The sequence below is a fragment of the Hypanus sabinus genome, chromosome 15 (genome assembly GCF_030144855.1).
Source record: "Hypanus sabinus isolate sHypSab1 chromosome 15, sHypSab1.hap1, whole genome shotgun sequence".
Lineage (NCBI taxonomy): Eukaryota > Metazoa > Chordata > Chondrichthyes > Myliobatiformes > Dasyatidae > Hypanus > Hypanus sabinus.
The window spans coordinates 22,852,769-22,875,303 of NC_082720.1; the positions used below are offsets into that span (position 1 = coordinate 22,852,769).

Genomic DNA, 22,535 nt, shown 5'->3' on the forward strand with positions numbered 1-22,535 from the left:
CTGGGGGTAAATTTTATTTATAGAAAACAGCAATATATATATATGAAATATTTACATGAGAAAGAACAATTCAAAATTTCAACAGAGATGCTCAGTTTTTTTTGTAATTCCAATGGTACATCTCCTCTGTCTACGTTTGTAAATGCCTGTTGAAGTCAGCCTTGATCAGATGAAAATCATCATAACTTTTCAGTTATGTGGTGATTTGTTACTTTGATGACATAGCAGGAGTCCAGAAGAAAGGATTTTGTTTCCATAAACAAAAAATTCAGGCTTTCTTTCCAGTTCATAACTTTTCTGTAAAGTTTAGCACTAACTCTGGTTTCTACACACTCACTTGGGATGGGTATTTCAGTCAACATATGTGGTCAATCTTTGTTTCAGTATGGGAAGGCCTTCCTGTGGACATCAAGGTGATTGCTGCAAGGGTATGGCATCTCTAATGGGCTTGGTGTTGTTCCTGTTCAGACAGATGGAGGATGTGCCTGATGATGCACCATCAATAACTCAGTCTGAGACGAAAGGCCAGATATTGGCTTTTATTGACTGGAAGAAGGAACAAACAGTGAGTGACCACCATACTACATCCTGGAGACTGAGAGGCCGGGTTCAGGCCTCAGATCGCCTTCATACCGGGGTCTGTGGGAGGAGCCACAGGAGCAGTCAGCAGGGGGAGTGTCCAGACAGGTATATGTAGTTCACCACACCTGAGTGACACAAAAATGCAGAACTCTGATGAGTGAACCTTAGATGCTGTACTAGAACTACATAGACTGCAGTTCATGGTGAAATAATGAGCAAAGGCATCACTTTTGCATAATAAGCAAACCACCTTTACCAAAATTGTTGTTTTTTTGCATATTTACCAATGAATCTGAAGAAAGAATATAATGTGCAATTCACTCACTGACAGATGTTCATTTATAATCAAATTGAAGTAAATCTCAACATGTAGAAAAATGAATTTTTTTCACTCAAATTGCAAGTGATACTGGGAACTGTGACTGAAGAGTGAAACTTTAGGGTGCAAGTTCATAGTTCCCTAAAAGTGTGAGCACAGGTGGGCAGAGAGGTAACAAATGTGTGTAGTATGAAAATATATATTTTGACCAGAGAATAGAGGAAATGGGAATAAGCTGTTAACGAGCTTCACCCTTTTACAGAAAGTACTTTGTTGAGTACAAACATGGTCTTATCTACACAGGGGAAACATGAGAGTCACATATCTAACCTTTGTAATTGCTTTGCTCAAATAAAGCATTTTACTTCAAATAAATATCATCATCACATTGAGTGAAATGTGAAGAGCAACTTTATACAAATATCTTAACAAAATGTTTTGAATATTAAATATTAATTTGTCACTTACGTTTCCACTTGCAAAGCAGCACAGTGATGGAAAGAAAAGAGACGAAAACTGAGGCACGAGCGGTCCAGCAAAGAAGAGAAATCAGGTTGTTCACAAGCTCAGCAGAAACCTGAAACAGAGAACAAGACCTATTTTCTCAGCTTTAAATTTAAAATGAGCGAACTGCAAGCACTGAATAATACCGACATGGCTTCCTTAAAGCCTGCGTGGACAGCGTAGACTGTAGCAAAGAGATATTAAAGATATCCATTAAGATGTCTGTTAGCTGGGGCAGAGAATCCCTCAGCACCCGGCAGCTTTGTGTGGATTTACCCTGGCTAGCATCCTCCTCAACTTGGCTGTGGTCACACTGGGTTGCAAAAAGAGATGGAAATGAGCCATTAGGAAAAGGCAATAGTGAACTGTTCACGATGGTCAGGTTGGAAGAACTGATCTTCATTTTCTATTTCTGCTGTGAAATGTTGACAAATAAGAGAATGTGAGACAGCTGGAGCTGTAATCTGTTCTGAAATGTAATGGAACCCAACACAAGTCTTTTAGAGATGATGGACATAAATTATCTACAGAAGAGCAGATCTGCTGGACGGATGCTCAGGAATTCGTGGGAAACATAGAAAACCTACAGCACAATACTGGCCCTTCAGCCCACAAAATTGCGCTGAACGTGTCCTTACAAAGAAGTGCCGGCTGTGCATGACAATATCATGGAGAATGCTCCAAGAATGTAAATGCTGTAAGAAAGATGAATTATTTCCCAAGTTAAATCTAATACAGGTATATCCATCCTTGTGGCTATTAGTATCATTGATTGTACAATAAACCCTGACACACAAATGAAACATTTGCTTTGCTCAGTCCTCAACGCTTCAGTTCAAAAAATTCACCTGACCTTCATGCACTGAGCCCAGATGAAAACTCACAGTTTACACACACAAATGCATGAGCATAAAGGGTCTTTCCTGGTTGGCTGCCAGTGACTACTGGCATTCCAAAGGTTCATTTTATTGTCAGAGTATTCATGTACGATGCAACTCCAATATGGGTCTTTTCCAGATAGTCAGGAAATGCAGAAAAACCACGGGTGTCATTGAAAGAAAAGACAATAAACCCCCTCCCCACATGAAATGGAAAAATGAACAAAGCTGTCAGACCCCAAACCCCTCAGCCCTTCCCTCACAGAAAAAAGTAACAATTTGCTCACCTGGAATACGGCAGCCGGAACAACAAAAACAACACCCATGGTTTTTCTGTATTTCATGGCTATCTAGAGAAGACGAATATCAGAGTTGCATTGCACATGCATACTTTGATAATAAAATAACCTTTGGAATGCCAGAACTTAGAAAGTTCTACTTTTTTGTAGAAAAAGTTAAATAATTGAAGAGATTGTCTACCTGGAATATGTTGCCTGAGAAATCGTTTGCTGGCACCATCTTGACTTGAAGTGTTGGGTGCAAAGAGACATGGGAGTCCTAATGTAGGATCATAAATTTTAACTTTCAGTTTGAGTCAGTGATGAGGAAAGAAATGCAGTGTTAGCAATTAATTCGAGTGAACTGGAATATAAAGCCAGAATGTAATGCTGAGCTTGATAAGGTGTTTGTCAACATATTTGGAATCTTGTGGGCACTTTTGGGCCTCATATCTAAGGAAATATATGTTGGCATTATCGAGAGTCCAGAGGAGGTTTACGAGAATTATCCAGGAATGAAAGGCTTGATGTATGAGAAACATATGATGGCTCTGGGTCTGTACTTGCTGCAAGTTTAGAAGAATAAGTTGAGATCTCATTAAAACCGACTGAATAGTGAAAGGCCTGAATAGAGTGTAAATGGAGGGGATGTTTCCAGTAGTGCGAGATTTGAAGACCAGAAGGCACAATCTCAGAATAAAAATGACGTCCCTTTAGAGTAGAGATTAGTAGGAATATTTTTATCTGTAGGGTGGTGAATCTGGAATTCATCATCAGAGATGGCTGGAGGCTAAGCCATGGTATATATTTAAAGTGGAGGTTGATATATTCTTGATTAGTAGGAGTGCAAAAGGCTACAGACTTGAACGGCCAAATTCTGCCAATTCTGCTCCTGTCTTCTTGTTATGGTCTTATGGTCTCCCCTCCCTTCAACATGACCTAAACAGAGTTCTGCTTCCATTTCAGAACAATCTCTTCGATTATTTAACTTTTTCTATGAAAAAGAACTTCCAAAGTTCTGGCGTTCCAAAGGTTATCTTATTGTCAAAGTATGCATGTACAATACAACTCTGGAATAAGCTGAGCAGAAGGAGATAACCTTGTCATCTCAGTGAAATTTTATGAATAATTACACTTATCTTCTGGACAAAAAAGGAATTACTCACAGGCAAATGTGGAGTTGAACTGGAATCTCTCAGATATGTAGACGTAGAGGTTGTAAGACCTGTAATGACAGTTTTAAGAACGAAAAGTGCAGGAAACAGAACAAGATGGTATTGAATGTAAAAACAGTGTATCCAGATATTGAGATAATTTGCCAAAACAGTCTCAGTTTTCAGAACATAGAACATTACAGCACATAAACAAGCTCTTCAACTCATAATGTAGTCACAAACCAAATAAATCAGTAATAAAATGGCCAACTAAACTAAACCTTCATGCCTACTACTGCCAAAAGGAACTACAGTCTACAGATTAGTGGATTTGGATGAATCAAGGACAGGGGAAGTAGACAAACCAATTGTCATTGTTCCCCAACCCTCCATTTTGTGAACTCAGAACTGATTCTTGCTGAGGGATAATCTAATCAGAACAAATAAATGTGGACATAAGGAGCTTCAGCTAAAGACCTGCTAACCCTGTGACCTTTCTCAGATGAGCAGCTATTGTAAAGTGGTAGATTTACTCGAGAAGTGATTTGTAATCTCATTAGATTTGGTGTTTGGGTCACCTAGTTTAACTGGTTTGGACCAATCAGGGTTGATAGAAACAAATACAGAAGGCTGGGGTGGACAGAAATATGAAACAATGTTGGTTATAGCCCTGGACTAGGACCAGGTGGGCCAGGTGACCTTGAGCCAATGGGTTGGAGATCCACCAGTTCAACTGATGAGGTACACTGTAAAAGTCTGGAGCTCCAAATGCGTTACAGCGATAACTCTCCAGCAACCAGAGAGCAACCATCATAGATGAAGAGGACGCCACGGACATGTGGAGATCAGGATAATGAGAATGCCTGGTCAGCGTAGACTCCTTTCCCTGGTAGCACCTGTTCCCTTCATTGACTGTTCATGGAGAGTCTGGGAATTCTTGTGGGTGTGCTCACAAGTAGTTAGTTAGCGAACCCACATGCTTTTTAGTTGAGACAATAAAAGTTACTTGTAGGTAAATAGAGATTCTCTCTGTAGCTTTCCAATCATTGTTACAAGGGGTGATTGTTAAAACAAGGCCCTTCAACCCACTATGTAGTGCTGAAACAAATAAATTAACCACATATTCCTATCCCTCTCTCAACAAAGTCTCTGCATTGGCCAGAACGTCATAATTCCATGTACTGATCCAAGCTCCAGTTCATCATCTTTATCCATACTACTCAGAGCATTAAATTACACACACTACAAACTATCTGTCGTATCTACTTATTACTTTTCTCCTGCCTGTTTTTACTGGCCCTGACATCTACCTTCCTCTGTATCCCTCCACTTTCTGACCTGGAGTTCCGGTTCCATTCCCCGGCTAAACTAATTTAACCCATCCTGAGTAGCACTGATGACCCTCCTGGCCAAGAAATTGGTTCTTCTCTAGTTCAGGTGCATCCAGTCCCCTCTGTTCAGGTCACCCCTGGCCCAGAAGAGGTTCTAATGATCCAAGAACCTGAAACTCTGCCCCTGCACTAATTCTATAGTTATTCATTCATTTGTACTATCATTCTATTCCTGCTCTAACTCGCAGGTGAAACAGGGATTAATCCGAAAGTTATTGCCTTGGCAGTCTTGCTCTTCAGCCTCTTTCCTACCTCCCTATACACAATTCCCAGGCAATCAATTTTCCTTGGGCTTCTGCATTCCACTAATTTGGTCAGAAATTATCAGTCAGTCAAGGAGTCTGTTACATCCTCTACATTTGAGCTCAGTTCTTTTCCTCAAGAAGAGATTGAAATAAGTAATGAGGATGTTCCAAGGTGAGGTTTAGAGTCAAGTCCTTGTGAAGATGCATTCTGTCATTAATGAGCCATTGATGTTGTCATGGTGAGAGATTCTCCACTAGGTGCTCATGGAGTGAGATTTGATTTGGCTTCTCTCCATTACTGTTGTTTTTAATCCATGATCACCTTTATTTAATCTATTTTATCTACACTAGAAGATATTTATTTTGGAATTTTTTTTGGAGTTATAATTGTGAATTTTTGAAGAAACGAGCACAGAAGTGAGTACAATGAGTACAAGATCTAAAGGGCCAGATTCAAAAGATGGGAAAGATAACAACGGTAACATTAAGAAGAAAAGAGGTGAACCTAAGCATACTGAATTAATTTATGATACAATGTTGGAACTTTTAAACACACAATGTATTGAACTACGTCAAAATATTAAAATAGATTTTAAGGCACTCCAGGATTCTTTGGTCACAAAGTTAAACAACAATAATCCAAAATCACAGAACTACAGGACGAAGCTCAGAAGAGAGATCAGAAAATTGATTGCTTGGACAAACTTTGTCTTTGACAGTTAAACAGTTGAAGAGTTTTAAATCCAAGATCATCGATCTAGAAGACAGAATCTATGTATAATCGGTCTCCATGGAGATGTCAAGAAAGGGGACCCTTTAAAATTCTTTTCTCAAATTTTAAAGGATGCATTTACCTCTGAATTCCCAAATGACCCCCCATTACTTGACCGCGCCCATCGCTCCTTTCCTCGAATACCGGTTCCCCAGTCAAAACCTTGAGCAGTGATTGTCCAGTTTCATTATGTGCACGTTAAAGATCATCTTATTCGAATTTCTCTTTGGCAAGGTATGATTAAATTTCAAAATGATCAATTTCGTCTTGTGGAGGATTACAGCCCAGAAGTAATGAAGGCATGGTTGGCTTTTAAAGCTTTGATGTCGGAATGTTATGAAAAGGGTCTCAAACCAGCATTATTATATCCTGCGCGACTCAGAATTTCCCCTTTGGAAGGACAATGCCATTTCTTCCTCTCTACGAGTGCAGCTCGAAGTTTCTTGAATGAACATTATCCATCTGTTTTGGACACTCAGTTTTAATTAATCTATGGTTTTGTAGTCCTGGCTCTGTACTTACGTGCCTTTTAAAAAAAGATCTATCTATCTATCTATTTATCTATTTATCTATCTATCTATTTATTTATTTATCTATCTATCTATTTATTTATTTATTTATTTATTTATCGTGTTTTCTTCGATTTTATTTATTTATTTATTACTTTTTTTTCAAAGTCCACAATTTTCCTATGGAGTTCGATGTTTATAAGTTTAAGCTCATCATTGGTTACTACTGTAGTTACACTTTACATTTTAACTGTAGTTTTTTTTGTTGATGTACTCGTCTTTTTTTCTTTTAATTTTGCTATTTTTTTAATTATTTGATTTTTGACATTTTGATTAATGACTTGATGGTGGATTTTTCTTTTTGTTTTGTATAATCAAGATGGTGGTTCATTTTTCTTATCTCATATTTTCTCTTGTTCTTTTACTTGGCCATTTCTTTTTTTTGCCTTCTTCTTCCCATAATGCTTTTTTGTTTTTTGAAGTGTTATTTTCAATTGTTTATGTTTTTTTCCGATTAATAATATGCTGATGTTTACTCTTTTTCCCTTTTTTAGAAACCACTTCATGAAGATCGGCATAGTACAATTCTTAAGTTTTTTTGGATTTTGGGTGGTCTTTTTTAACATACTTTATTGGCGTTGCCTTCTGGAGAATCGGGGCTAGATTTAGTGTTATTTCTCTTTCTGGCCTTCTTTAGGCTTAATTTTGGGTCTTTGCAGGTCAAGGGTGGGGGATTTTTCTATATTATTTTTATTCTTCTCATTTGGGCTGACTTAGAACTACAAAGATGTCTGCAGTGTCATCACTTCCAGTTTCTCCCTGAGCTTTTGTTCCTCTTCTGGGTTCATGAGTTTGGATTATGGTTAACTCTTTACATACCAAAGGGTTGACTCTACAAAATTATGGCTCAGATTATTAATTTTGTCTCTTGGAATACAAATGGTTTAAACTATCCGATTAAATGGAAGAAGACCCTTAATGTATTCCAAAGACTGAATGCTCATATTACTTTTGTACAAGAAACTCATGTGAGGAAAGAGGATAATCAGCGTTTTTTCAGGTTTTGGAAGGAACAACAGTTTCATTCGAATTTGCATGCTAAAGTGAGAGCAGTTTCAATTTTTATAGATTCCTCAATTACATTTGTTCATCGTGATACTGTTTCACATCTGAATGGCAGATTTTTGTTTATTACTGGGTTACTTTTTAATAAAAATGTGGTTATGGATAATGTTTACACTCCAAATGTGGATTATCCTGAATTTTTTAAGAATTTATTTACTGCTTTCCCTGATCTAAATGAATATATGCTGATAATGGGTGGTGATTTTAATTGCTGTTTGAATCCCTCGATGGATCGATCTATATCTACTCAAGCCTTACCAAACAAATCGGCTACTCTTATCAACTCCTTCATGAATGATTCTGGAATTTTGGATATTTGGAGATTTCTACACCCCAAGGATAAAGTGTTTTCATTCTTTTCACATGTTTATCATTCTTACTTCAGAATTGATTACTTTTTTATTGACTCTTGTCTCATCCCATCTGTGATTGACTGTAACTATGACATTATTGCTATTTCTGATCATGCTCCAAGGAAACCTTCTGCCAAATTACTGGATACAGCTCCTACTATTAGACACTAGTGCTTTAATTCAAATTGCTTCAGGACTTGGATTTTGTCAAGTTTATGAATGAACAGATCAATTTCTTTTTTTCAACTAATTTTATGGAAGAAACCTCCAGCAGGATACTTTTAAGGCATATATCTGTGGTCAGATTATTTCCTATTCTGTTGGTACGAGGACATTTATTAAGAATGAAACATTATTATTGGTTGATAAGATTAAAGAAATAGATAAGAAATATTCCATCACTCCTAGTAAGGAGCTTTATAAACAAAGAGTCAAGCTTCAAATGGAACATAATTTATTACTTACCTCCTTGATTGAAAATCAATTAATGAAAACCAGAAGTAAGTTTTATAAACATAGTGATAAATCGGGTAAATTATTAGCTAATCAATTGAAAGCTACCTCAGTTAAATCCCAAATTATTAAGATTCGTAAACAGATGATAATTTGACAGTTAATCATGATGAAATAAACAAATCTTTTCAAGAGTTTTATACCTCTTTATATAACTCTGAATTTCCCAATGATCCTAATTTCATGTATGATTTTTTAAGGAAATTGAATTTTCCGAAACTATCACCCCAAAAACGTTTAATACTAGAAACTTCTTTTACAGATGATGAAACAAAAAGTGTTATTTCTTCAATGAATTCTGGTAAAGCACCAGGTCCAGATGGTTATACAGTTGAATTCTTTAAGTGTTTTTCTTCTATTCTCACCCCTTGGTTAGGTAGAGTTTTTAAAGAAGCAATTAGATTAGGTAAATTGGCACAATCATTTTATAGGGCTTCCATTTCTTTAATTTAAAAATAGAATAAAGATCCTACTGATTGTGCATCATATAGACCAATATCTTTGTTAAATGTAGATTCTAAGATTTTTAATAAGATATTGGCAGCTTGGTTAGAGAGGGTGTTACATCGAATTATATCTGTGGATCAAACTGGATTTATTAAAAACTGTTACTCTTCTTTTAATATTAGGAGATTAATGAATATTGTTTACTCTCCTTCATGTAGGATTCCAGAATATGTAATTCCATTAGATGCTGAGAAAGCATTTGACAGAGATGAATGGCCATATTTATTTACTGCGCTCATGAATTTTAATTTCAGTTCGACTTTTATATCTTGGATTAAATTGATATATCATAACCCAGTAGCTTCAGTTAGTACTAATAATCAAAGATCTCCCTTTTTTGTTTACTTCAGGGCACCAGGCAAGGTTGTCCTCTTAGCCCATTACTATTTGATATTGCTCTGGAACCTTTAGCAATTGCTATTTGAGAATCACCTAATATTTTCACCTATTATCTTCACAAGGAGTCAAGTCCTGGTAAAGATGTATCCTGTCATTAATGAGCCATTGATGTTGTCATGGTAACTCATGGATACTACTACCATTACTATTACATTGTACATTTTATATTGTAGCATCCAAAACCAGAAGATTCAAGTTCATTTGCAGATCATCTTTGTACTTTGTGGTGTTCAAAGGCTGTAATAAATCTAGTCATGAAGAAAAGAAAAGCTTACAAAAGGTTCAGAGAGCTAGGAAATGTTAGAGATCTAGAAGATTATAAGGTTAACTGGAAGAAGCTTAAAAAGGAAATTAGGAGAGCCAGAAGGGGCCATGAAAAGGCCTTGGCAGGCAAGATTAAGGAAAACCCCAAGACATTCTACGAGTATGTGAAGAGGAAGAGGATAAGACATGAAAGAATAGGATCTATCAAGTGTGACAGTGGGAAAGTGTGTATGCAACCGGAGGAAATAGCAGAGGTACTTAATGAATACTTTACTTCAGTATTCACTATGGAAATGGATCTTAGTGATTGTAATGCTGACTTGCAGCAGACTGAAAAGCTTGAGCATGTAGGCACTGTATTAAGGAAGACGATGTGCTGGAAATTTGGGAAAGCATCAAGTTGGATAAGTCACTGGGACCGGATGAAATGTAACCCAGGCTACTGTGGGAGGTGAGGGAGGAGATTGCGGAGCCTCTGGCGATGACCTTCGCATCATCAATGGGGAGGGAGAGCTTCTAGAGGATTGGAGGTTTGTGGATGTTGTTCCTTTATTCAAGAAAGGGAGTAGAGATAGACCAGGAATTTATAGACCAATAAGTCTTACTTCAGTGATTGGTAAATTGATGGAGAAGATCCCAAGAGGCAAGATTTATGAACATTTGCAGAGGTATAATATGATTAGGAATAGTCAGCAAGGCTTTGCAAATGGCAGGTCGTGCCTTACGAGCCTGATTGAATTTTTTGAGGATGTGACTGAACACATTGATGAATGAAGACCAGTAGATGTAGTGTATATGGATTTCAGAAAGTCATTTGATAAGCTACCCCATACAAGGTTTACTGAGAAAGTAAAGAGGCTTGGGATCAAAGGGAACATTGTTTTGTGGATCCAGAACTGCCTTGCCCACAGAAGGCAAAAAGTGGTTGTAGACGGGTCATATGACCTGTTGTGTGCCTCAGGGATCTGTTCTGGGACCCTTCTCTTTGTGATTTTTATAAATGACCTGGATGAGAAAGTGGAGGGATGGTATAGTAAGTTTGCTGATGACAGAAAGGTTGGAGGTGTTGTGGATAGTGTGGAGGGCTGTCAAAGGTTACAGTGGAACATTGATAGGATGCAAAACTGGGCTGAGAAGTGGCAGATGGGGTTTAACCCAGATAAGTGTGAAGTGGTTCATTTGGGTAGGTCAAATATGATGGCAGAATATAGTATTAATTGTAAGACTCCTATCAGTGTGGAAAATTAGAGGGATCATGGGGTCCGAGTGCTTCGGACACTCAAAGCAGCTGCGCTGGTTTACTCTGTGGTGAAGAAGGCATATGGTGTATTGGCCTTCATTAATCATGGAATTGAATTTAGGAGCTGAGAGGTAATGTTTCAGCTATATAGGACCCTGGTCAGACCCCACTTGGAGTACTATGCTCAGTTCTGGTTGCCCCACTACAGGAAGGATGTGGAAGCCATAGAAAAGGTGCCGAGGAGATTTACAAGGATGTTACCTGGATTGGGGAGCATGCCTTATGAAAACTGGTTGAGTGAACTGAGCGTTTTCTCCTTGGAGCAACAGAGGATGAGAGGTGACCTGATAGAGGTGTATAAAATGATGAGAGGCATTGATCTTGTGGATAGTCAGCTTTTTCCCAGGGCTGAAATGCTTGCCACAAGAGGACATGGGATTAAGGTGCTGGGGAGCAGGTACAGAGGAGATGTCACGGGTAAGCAACAGTGGAGAGTACATGGAATAGGCTGCCAGCACCAGTGATGGAGGCAGATACGATAGGGTCTTTTAAGAGATTTTTGGATAGTTACATGGAGCTTAGAAAAATAGAGGGATATAGGTAAGCCTAGTAATTTTTAAGGTAGGGACATGTTAGACACAACTTTGTAGGCCAAAGGTCCTGTATTGTGCTGTAGGTTTTCCAAGTTTCTATGTTTCTATCATTAAACAGTCCAAGAATCTCCACACGGCAACAATACCAGCCGCGAACTCCTCTCTGTAGATCACATCTACATCTGTGTGATACATCTCCTTCCCCAATTCTAACACCAAGATGATAGCCCTGGGATGTTACAGAAGTTACACTCAGGTCTGGTAACCTAATAAGTACAAGGTGTACAGTTACAATCCCTGGAAAGCCATCTCTTTCTATGCTTGCTTTGGCTGTCAAAGGATTGATTAACTCCCACAGTTTCCAATGTCCCTGTGATTTCTGTCTCTGAGGCAGACATGAGAGCATCCTGAAGGAGGGTGAACCCACAAAAAGCATCTGAGCCAGAGGGGGTACCTGGCCAGGTACTAATGACCTGTGCTAATCAGCTGGCTGGAGCATTGGCCAATATCTTTAAACTCTTGCTTGAACAGTCTGAGATACCCAACTGCTTCAAGCAGGCTTCAATTACATTGCTGCCTCAGAAGAATGCAGTAACCTGCCTCAATAACTATCATCCAGCAGCACTTACATCCACTGTGATGAAGTACTTTGAGAGGTTGGTGATGAAACATATCAATTCCTGCCTGAGAGGTGACTTGGATTTGCTCCAATTAGCTTTTGATGTCATTCTCCACAATAAATACTGACAGAAAATACATATTCCTTCAGGGCCTAGAATGTGACCCCACATTATCTAATGATTTGATGTGTATGAACAGTAGGCAAAATAAGCATTTCACTGTATCAACACATGTGACAACAAATAAACCAATACCAATTCCAATAAAGACCTCATCCGATTCCCATCACTCAAAATTTAGATTACCACAGTGATCCATGGGAGGATGATTCTTCCTCCAGTTGCTTTTTTGTTCTCAGTGTACTTATGGAATCTTTGATAATCTCCTTCATTTTATCAGACAGAGATATCTCGTAGTCCCCTTCTAATTTCATTCCCAAGTGTGCTCCTACATCCAATATACTCCTCCATAATAATTGCATGAAACACGCTGCCTATACCTATCACTTGCCTCCTTTTTCTGGACCAGATCCTCCATATCCTTTATCACCAGGTTCTCTAATTTTACCAGCTTTGTACATCACTCTAACAGGAACATGTTGGTGCTGAAGTCTTCCTGTCACACAGTTAAGTGCCTCCCATTTGCCAGATGTCCCCTGACCTGCAAGCAGCCTCTGCCAGTCAACTTTTAAGAATTTTAAGAACTTTTAAGTGTCCTGACAAAGGGTCTCCACCTGAAACGTTGACTGCTTCTTTCAATGGACGCTGCCCGACCTGCTGAGTTCATCCAGCTTATTCTGATGACACCATCAGAATAAGCCTTACCCCAGTTTATGACATTATATTGAATCATATCAAAAGCTAATATAATTATGGTCACTGATCACAAGCTGCTCTCCCCACCACTGAACAAATCATCCACTTTCCCACCTCATTTCCTATGAAGAGGTCGAGTCTAGCCCCTTCTCTAGAAAGGGAAGGAAATGTTTTACTTATTTGTGTGTTTTGAGGAGGTGTTAGGTTAATTAATGAGAATGGATGCCGTTTACTTCAACTTCAGTAAAGTGAATGGCAAGGTGCTTCAGAAGTTTAAGGACCATGGGATCTACAGATACCTGGCTATACAATACTTTATCTAAGTTAAAGCCACCGTAATTGTTAATTTTCTACTCATGAACATTTAAATTATAAGCAATTTCAAGGCCTTCTTGTCCACTTTGAAGATCTATAGTTAAATTGTGCAGTATACACAAATAAAAAAAAAAATGATGTCATTGTTTAGAGGATAAATTGTAATACCTGGAAGATGCAGACTGACCTGGGTAAGTAGATGGAGTAATGTCACTTCCACGGTCTGTAGACAAGGACTCAGTTGTGGTTGAAGGAGATGTTGTGCTCGTGGCTGTAACAGAAGAAAAGTTAATTTACTTTCATGTCAATGAACTCATTCATTTTTCTCAATCAATGACTTACATAGAACTAAATGAGGGCTGGGTTAGATCTGGAGAACGAGTAAGTGTGACAGATATGCAGGTTCAAAGTGCCTTTCACATTTCCACAATTAAACAAAAAAAAACATCGAATTTGTGGTGATACACAGGAATGCTCTTGTTAGAGAAATAAAACAGTGAAGTAAACAGATGGTCTTTGTCTTGGGGGTCAGTAGGTGCTGGGTTGAATGCAGTTCTATGGAGGACCCAGTTATTTACACTCTATTGGCGAGGATGAGTGAAAATGGCAACGTGCTATGGGTGTCTTACAAAACTTCAAAATATACTTCTGAATGACTCTCACTGCAATCTGCAGACAGAAATATCCCTTGAACATAATTTTGCACCATTTTGAAGAATTAGTGATTTCACGATCTTCTGAAGGACTCAGAGGACTTAACTCTCAAGCAGGCAGGTATGGCATCTTTAAGTAGACAAAGATAGATCACCATGGTTGGATGAGAGGGAGGAGGGGAAGACTTGAAGCTAGAGCAAAACGTCAGGGGATAAAATTTACTCTACCCAGTAGTCTGTTAGCAAATGTAGTCGATGGAGAACAAGATTGAGGACTCAAGGGCAAGATCACTGTATCAGAGGGAAATGAGGAATTGTCACATTCTCTTTTTCATGGAGACAAGGCTTACTTCAGACATACTGGATAAATCAGTGAGACGTGATGACTTCTCAATACACAGGATGGACTGGACTGTTGATTCAGAGAAGGCAATAGATGGGGGACTGTGTTTCATGATAAGCTCTTTGTGGTGCTCGGCCACAATGGCCTTGTCAGAATATTATTCCCCTGACTTGGAACATCTAAGATCGCTTTAATGTTGAAATTGAGCTTGCATGCACCACTTGTTCTGTCAGCTCATTCCACACTCTCACGGTCCTCTGGGTGAAGTTGTTCTTCTTAGACTTTTCACCTTTCACCTTTAACCCACGTCCCACCCAACCTCAGTCAAAAAAGCCTACTTGAATTAACCCTATCTATACCCTTCATAATGTTGTATACCTCTATCAAATCTCCTCTTGATCTTTTACATCCTAGGGATTAAAGTCCTAACCTATTCAATCTTTTCTCATAACTCAGGTCCTCCAGGTACAGCAACATCCTTGTGAATTTTCTCTGCACTCCTTCAACCTTGTTTACATATTTCCTGTAGGCAGGTGACGAAAACTGTACACAATGCTCAAAACTAGGCCTCACCAATGTCTTATGCAATTTCAACATAACATCTCATCTCTTGTACTGAATATATTGATTTTTGAAGGCCAATGTGCAAAAGCTTTCTTTATGGCCATTTCTGTCCACGACAGCACTTTAAACGAATTACGAATCTGTATTTGCAGATCCCTTTTGTTCTACCACACTCCTCATTGCTCCACCAGTCACTGTGTAAGACTCGTCCTGCCTAAGTGCAAAACCTCACACTTGTCTGCAGTAAATTCCATCTTCAGTAGAAAGTCTCTTGATGCTTGTTACCAATTTCCATACTACTCTCACTTTCATATGATCCATCTGGTTTATATCTGCCTTTCCACATAAAATACACTTCACACTTCTGAGCATCCATCGCCCATTCCTCCATCCAGTTCTTAATGTCTATTATTGTCTATTTCATGATTCACAACGCATCCAAATTTTAGACTATTTGTATATTTTGAAAATATGATATACTTTTCCCTCACATTTTGCACTACTAATTTAATTTTTTTAAAAATATACTTACTCTAATTTACAGTTTTTATTTTATATTTACTATCTTTTTTATTATATTAACCTTGATGAAAAATCCTGTAATTGTGTTTAGAGTAATACAGCATGGAAAGAGGCCCATGTCATTCATGCCAACCAAGATGTGCACCTAAATTACTCCTATTTCCAAATGTAGCACATTATCAAATGTGTGAGGTTTGATGAGGTGATTATCTGACCTCATCAAAAACTGTGTCACAGTAATTAAACACCATTAGGCCTTAACAAAGCCACAACTGATGTTTCTAAACAATCCACACTTATCCCAGTGATTACTAATTTGACACCTTTTCCAACACCTTCTCCATTTCAAAGCTAAAATACTTTTCACTTTCTTTAAGATGACTGATTTATTGTCTCCAGGTTTAGCACAGCTGCACACAGTTTGTATGGGTGATTTTTGATTAAACTGTTACAATGTCTGGAGTTGGTTACACTATCTGATAAAGACCAAATGGTCTCAATAGCCTGAAACATTGCCCCACTTGTGATTGAGATGATATTTTCTGTTTCTTCTACACTAACGCTGAATATCCTTGGATATTCTATGTTGAACGTGCATCTATTCCAGCTTTTGCTAAACTCGTGAGATTAATAAACCATTTCCTCCCCACAGAATCACTTTCTGCTGCAATTCTCTTGGACAATTTACAACAGGCTGTGGATCTTCTTCACTGGATTTCTCTTTCCCTTTCCAGTGTGTTGTTTCTCACTTCTATAAACAACAAATGGGACAATGAGGAATATTATTGGAAAAGCCACAGGCAATCACAAAGAACATTCTTGCTGGTTTGTTACATGACGTGGAACTCTGTCACTCTGAGTAAGGTTAATCTCAGGATCAATAACAAAAGCATTTGCACCACTCAAGTCATGGGAAACATTACTGGAATCAACATGTCATTGCAAATGAAATACCTGATAATTAAAATGTGACAGAAAATTTAACAAACTTTGGCAGGCAAACATCAACAATTTAGTTTGTGTTTAAAATTTCTCACCTACTGTCATGTAGTGCTTGTTTCATAATCTCTAATACACCTGCCTATGTGCAGTCCACAATAAATGCAAGGCAACCTTTAGAAATCCCAATATGGATACAGTTGTTACTTGATCTGTTAAAGCAATTTGTGCTGGGAGTAAGTTTTTGCTGAGGGATATATACATATATATCCCTCAGAGATAGCGATGTATATCTCTGAGCGATAGAGAGAGAGAGAGAGAGAGAGAGAGAGAGAGAGAGAGAGAGAGAGAGAGAGAGAGAGAGAGAGAGAGAGAAGCCAAGCAGAATAGGCCCCATTTATTCCCACTCTTATTCTCCTGCCTATCAGCTAATCCTCTTTCCATGCTAGTATCTTTCCTGTGATACCATGGGCTCTTACCTTGTTAAGAAGCCTCATGAGTGGCATTCTGAAAATTCAACTGGACACCATTCACCGATTCTCCTTTATATCCTGTTCGTTATTTCTTCAAAGGATCCCCACAGATACATGACAATACTTGAGAGATTTTAAACACAAACTAAATTGTTGACATTTGCCTGCCAAAGTTTGTTAAATTTTCTGTCACATTTCAATTATCAGGTATTTCATTTGCAATGACATGTTGATTCCAGTAATGCTTCCCATGACTTGAGTGGTGCAAATGCTTTTGTCATTGATCCTGAGATTAACCTTACTCAGAGTGACAGAGTTCCACGTCATGTAACAAACCAGCAAGAACGTTCTTTGTGATTGCCTGTGGCTTTTCAAATAATATTCCTCATTGTCTGCCTCAACGACTATTGCAAAGATGCACTCACATCTACTTTGCCGAAGTACATAGAGAAGATGGTCAAGGCCTCAACTAACTCCTTTCTAAGCAAGAACCTGGATCTGCTGCAATTTGCCTACTGCCACAATAGGCTACAGTGGATGCAATCTCACCATATCTCCACTTGGCCTTGGACCACTGGGTCACCAGCAATACCTATGTTGGATTGCTGATTGATAATTACAGCTCAGCATATTCTCAGTGTTAATCACCAAGCTTCAAAACCTGGACCTCTATAACTCTCTCTGCAACTGGACCCGTAACTTCCTTGTTGGGAGGCATTAGTAAGTGTGAATTGCAAATACCATTTCCTTATTGACAATCAGCACCGACACACCAGATGGATGCATGCGTAGCCCACTGCTCTGCTCTCCCTATATCCATGACTGTATGACTAGGCACAGCTTAAAAACCATCTATAAATTTGCCAGTGACATAACTGTTGTTGACTGAACCTCAGATGGTGATGAGGTGCACATCTTGAAACCCCTGTCTGCCATGAAATTTCTGCCTGGGTGAGACCTTGCTGATGCAGGATGACCACCTTGTCTCATGCTCACTCTTGTCAAGGTGAAAGGATTGATGAATTGAAAGTTAAAGTGTCTGCCACATCCTCACCTTTCAGTTTGGTTGTTCTCTACCCATTTTGATTCTTTCTACATGCATTTCTGAGTATGAATGCTTGAAAATCTAATATTTACTATTTTGTACTGTCACACTAATGCAGATGAAGGAAAATATTTAAGTAGATAAATATATATATATATAAGATTCCATTTAACTGGGTCATATTGGGGCGAGTACCTTTTGGCCCCATTAAGAGGCTCCTCAAATTAGCCAGAATTTCAAGGAAGTAGCTGAAAGGTCTAAAAAAGACAAATTACTGTTTAACTGAGTCACAATTCATTTATTTTAATGAAATAAGTAACATGCTAGAATGCTACTAATACCTCTACAGTCGCATAAGTACAGTACAGTACCATCAACAGGGAACTCATCTGGCATATACTTTTAATTGACTGTAAACAAACAATATCAGTGCAGATGCCTAGTGCACATTAATGACTGTCAACCAGCAATGCCTTCATTGAATGCATTCTCCAAATCTTCAATATCATTATGAGATTCCAGACTTGTAGATATCTTTGTAATTCTCAACTTGCTGAAGAAGGGATATTGCTCCATTTTCACTACCAACCGTTTCTGGCATCTCCAACCCTGAATAATTGAAACTGTGATGAACAGAACAGTTCTGAACTGTCTTACTGCTTATTTCTCACCAATTATCAATGACAAAAGTAACTGCTGTTTGAACGCAAGCACAAGCAAGTGATGGTATTAAAAAGTGATCACTCCCAGCATGGAGTAGTGTCTAACAGATACCTAAATATATATGTCTAAACCTAGTTAGAAACTGTTCGGCAACAATCTCCTACCTCAATTACGTGTAATAGTGTCCCAAATAAATGAAGGAATCCCAGCCATCTTCTCAATTTAGGTTTTGTTCTTTAAGATCTGTCCCAAATAAACAGCTTCCCCAATTAACTGAATCCACTGTTTAAGAATCTCTCCATGTTACTTAAAATTTTGTGTTTGTCACATGACAATCTCAAATGTGTTGCACCAGAAAAGATTCACCCACACCTGAATATTCAGCTGCTGTGTGAACACACAGGGAACATTCTGATGCTCAGTGTTCCAGATCCAGTTTCCAGACAATCAGAGTAAATGGCTGAATGCCTGGTGATGCAAAGGGCAGTTCAGATATATTCTGACCAAATGGACCACTGATGTGTTCAAACAATGACTGTATCACCAACTCTCAAAATATATTGAATACTCACTCCACTGAAGAATGAGGGAAGGTTGTTATGAATTGGTATCTGTGACTCCAGTTATTCACTATTCTCTCTCTATGGTAAGTATGACATTTCATTGTTCAGAAACCAAAACTCTCTACTACCTTCCCTGTGCAGTCTTGCCAAGACTATGGATTAAGAGTCATACTGTAGTTATACAATGTGCAAAGATTCTAATAATAAATGCTGACTTATTATTTGCACATGCACAATGGCCTGAAGAAATGTGTGTATCATCACAACTTGGTGCTAAAGTTCTGGAGCACACAATCACTTAGCATTTAATAAAAACTCAACTTTTACATTATTGGCACTAAATTTGATGATCTCCCATTTTCCTTCATTGTGTTCCATCTGCCAAGTTCTTGTCATCTCATTGAGCTTGTTCATAAAACCTTGTGGACACATTTCCACAAGGTGATGAAATCAGGATTATCATCACCACGTCGCTGTCTGTGGAAGCAATGTCTGCTCAGTGTGAAAGGCACTTTATAAAGTGCAGATCTTGCCTTCACTTTAACTGCAAACATTTCCAGCCTGTCCTTATGCAAATATCTTCACCTAATCTTTAGGTTCTAAACATAAACATTTCAATTAAAATGTATTTCAATGCATATTTTTAAAATTTTTATCACCAACAGTGCAGTTTATCCAACAAAATGGCATTAATGTCAGAGCTGTAAATAAGCAACATCATTTCCATGGTGTATAATAAAGCATTTACTTGTGGTTAACAGAACTGTTGTACTAGTCATGCAATTTTTTTTCACTTACTTCAAGCTTATACAACTCTTAGAAAAAAGTTAGAGTCAACAGGTGGATATTGAGCATTTAGACTGTTGGAGGATCTTTAAGTTGCCACTGCTAGACATGATTAGAACACATTGGGTTGGGGTTAATTCACTAATGTGCATTGGTTAACAGAGGAAACAGAGACGGAATAGACAGGGGTTGGGAAGTTGCAAGTGGTTGGGCTCCATAGTCATAGAGTTGGACTCTTCTTTTCATAACATATATCAATGACTTCGCTCGAACAAAATTTCCAAGATTTAAGGATAGATAATTAACTGTGTGAGATTTACAGAGAAAGCAAGGAGAAATCACCACAAAAGGGAGTGCTGGCTAAATAGACAAGGACATGATGACTGGAATATAACGTAATGAATGTAACATAATCCACTTCAGTAGGAACATTAGAAAAACAGATTTTGATTAAATGTTAAGTGAACGGACATTCAAAGGATCGGGGTGTCTGTGTACATAGTCACTGAAAGCTAAGTAAAGCAATAAGAAAATAACCTAAGAAAAAGCTTGTTCAGAATAACTAAATGTTCATACATTGATTCCAGGTGTAACAAACTGGTTAAGAATTTTTACTGATATGCTGTAGGTATTTCATTTTAGCAGTTCCATAAGAGCAGTCTGTTCTGCTTTCAGCCTGTCTGGGTTTGAGCTGAGATAACAGGCTTTGTCATTCAACTTAGGAATATGGTGTCAGCCAATCAGGATGGTAGAATTGGGAGAAGGTTCTGGAGAACATTGGGCAGAGAGGTCTTTGTTGATGGGAGCAGGGAGAAGACAGAAGGGAAGATAGCTGAGGATGCCATCCCTGTTGCACAAGGTGCTTTGTGCAGATGAATGGCTTCAAGAAAGAAGACCAATACTCGCACAGGGGAGCCCGTTTCAATGGATTTTGACCTTCATTCAGAAGGTGCAGAGTGTGCATCAAAAGCAACATCATTTGGAAGATATGAGCACCACTGTGCACGTGACTTTTTAAGCATAATGGGTCCTTTTGTTTTTTTTTCCCTTTAATAACTGTTTGCTTAAGTTAACATTCTTAAATGTACTTCTTTATAAACATATGCAGTGTATGATCTCTTATTTCTTACCAGGGAAAAGTAAATCACCCAGCATTCACACAAACTGGGGTTTGGGTGGTTGAGACATTCCAACCTCAGGAATTTGGCAAGTCCAAAGTCGTATACGCCCTAGATGTACAAAGCCCAAGAAAGGTGAGTTTCTTGCTGTGGAGTTCAGTGGCTCAATAGTGAGGGGCTCACGAGCCACATTTCCAGAGACACCCATCAAAATGGTGTTTCCTAGGCAAACAGATATTGTTCTTTACACAGATGTTGAGCACAAGGCAGAGCTTAGAAGAATGATAGGGGAGCTCATTGAAATGTATACAATTCTGAGAGGGTTTGAAAGGGTAGCTGTAAGAGATGTCTTGCCTGTCAAGAAATGGGAATCATCATCTCAAAATAAGGTTCATCATTCAGGACTGAGATGGAATGAAATTCATGAGGCAACAAATGATACATCTGGTGATCTACCAACAGTGTAAAGCCAAGTGGGACTGGGAGCACAGAGGAGGATGTGAAGAGGCAGCAAGTTTATACAGTCAAGTTCAGTGAGTGGGCAGGGAAATGACAAACGGAATACAATGTGGGCAATTTTGACCTCTCAGCTAAGAAAGAATTACTTGCCATAGGCAGAGTGCAAAGAATATTCAGGGTTGGCAAGGTTTCTATATGATGAGATACTGAGTAGACTGGGACTATACTCTCTTCAACTTCAACAAAACGTACTAAATCCTTCAAGGACTTGTCAGAACAAAATGTAAGTAAGGTGTTTTTCCTGAATGATGAATCTTGAAATTGAGATAGGCAGTAGGACATACATGAGAAGATCTTTCTGTGGTGGTGAAGCTTTAGGCTGCAGATGCACATTCTCCGTTTTTGTTCAAAACACAGACTGATAGATATATGCACATGGAGTCAAGAGATACAGGACAGTGGTGGCAAATGGTGCTGAGGTAGAAAGAAGCTCAATCCCATTCCTAATCAATGTTGGAACAGTCCGAAAGCCCAATGGCCAACTCCTGCTTCTATTCGTTATGCTCCTATGACTGCAGCATTAACACTGTTACTGACACCCTAAGCTCATTGTTTTGTGTTGTATATATGATGCAACACACAAAACATTCCTCTCCACAGAATCTCAGACAACGCACTCTTTGTCCATATCACATTTTACTGTCCTGCCGTTGTCATCCTGCACATTATCCATTCTACTGGATATACAACAGAGTGAACAATAAATCAGTTTTCATTGTGTTATTTCTTATGTTCTCAGGGGCAGAAGAGGGCCGTTCAGCCCATCGAGAACATCATCTGCCCATGATTCCCATCGGAAATATCCCCACAACTCTCCCAGGAAACTTTCCCCCTCAGCTCCCCGCCATTGTCCTGCCGTTCATCTAATGGCCGTTTACGGTGATCGATTAACACACCAACCTGTTCTTGCGACGTTCGAGCGTCCGGATGAACCAAGGGAAAACAAGATTCCCACACACTGAGCACAGGA

At 38.6% G+C, this 22,535-nt stretch overlaps 1 protein-coding gene across 3 annotated transcripts in view; it reads right to left on the bottom strand.

Moving 5' to 3' along the window:
• LOC132405372 (hepatitis A virus cellular receptor 1 homolog) overlaps positions 1–22,535 on the bottom strand; it is a 33,375-nt gene that overhangs the window by 10,109 nt on the left and 731 nt on the right. The window contains exons 3-6 of one of the 3 annotated variants that reach the window (XM_059990130.1): positions 13,565–13,648; positions 3,728–3,786; positions 1,370–1,478; positions 43–485 (exon numbers count right to left, since the gene is read on the bottom strand). In XM_059990130.1, coding sequence (XP_059846113.1) covers positions 409–485; positions 1,370–1,478; positions 3,728–3,786; positions 13,565–13,648 — 329 coding nt within the window. In that variant the 3' untranslated portion in view covers positions 43–408. The other 2 variants (XM_059990131.1, XM_059990129.1) reach the window with 2 other exon arrangements.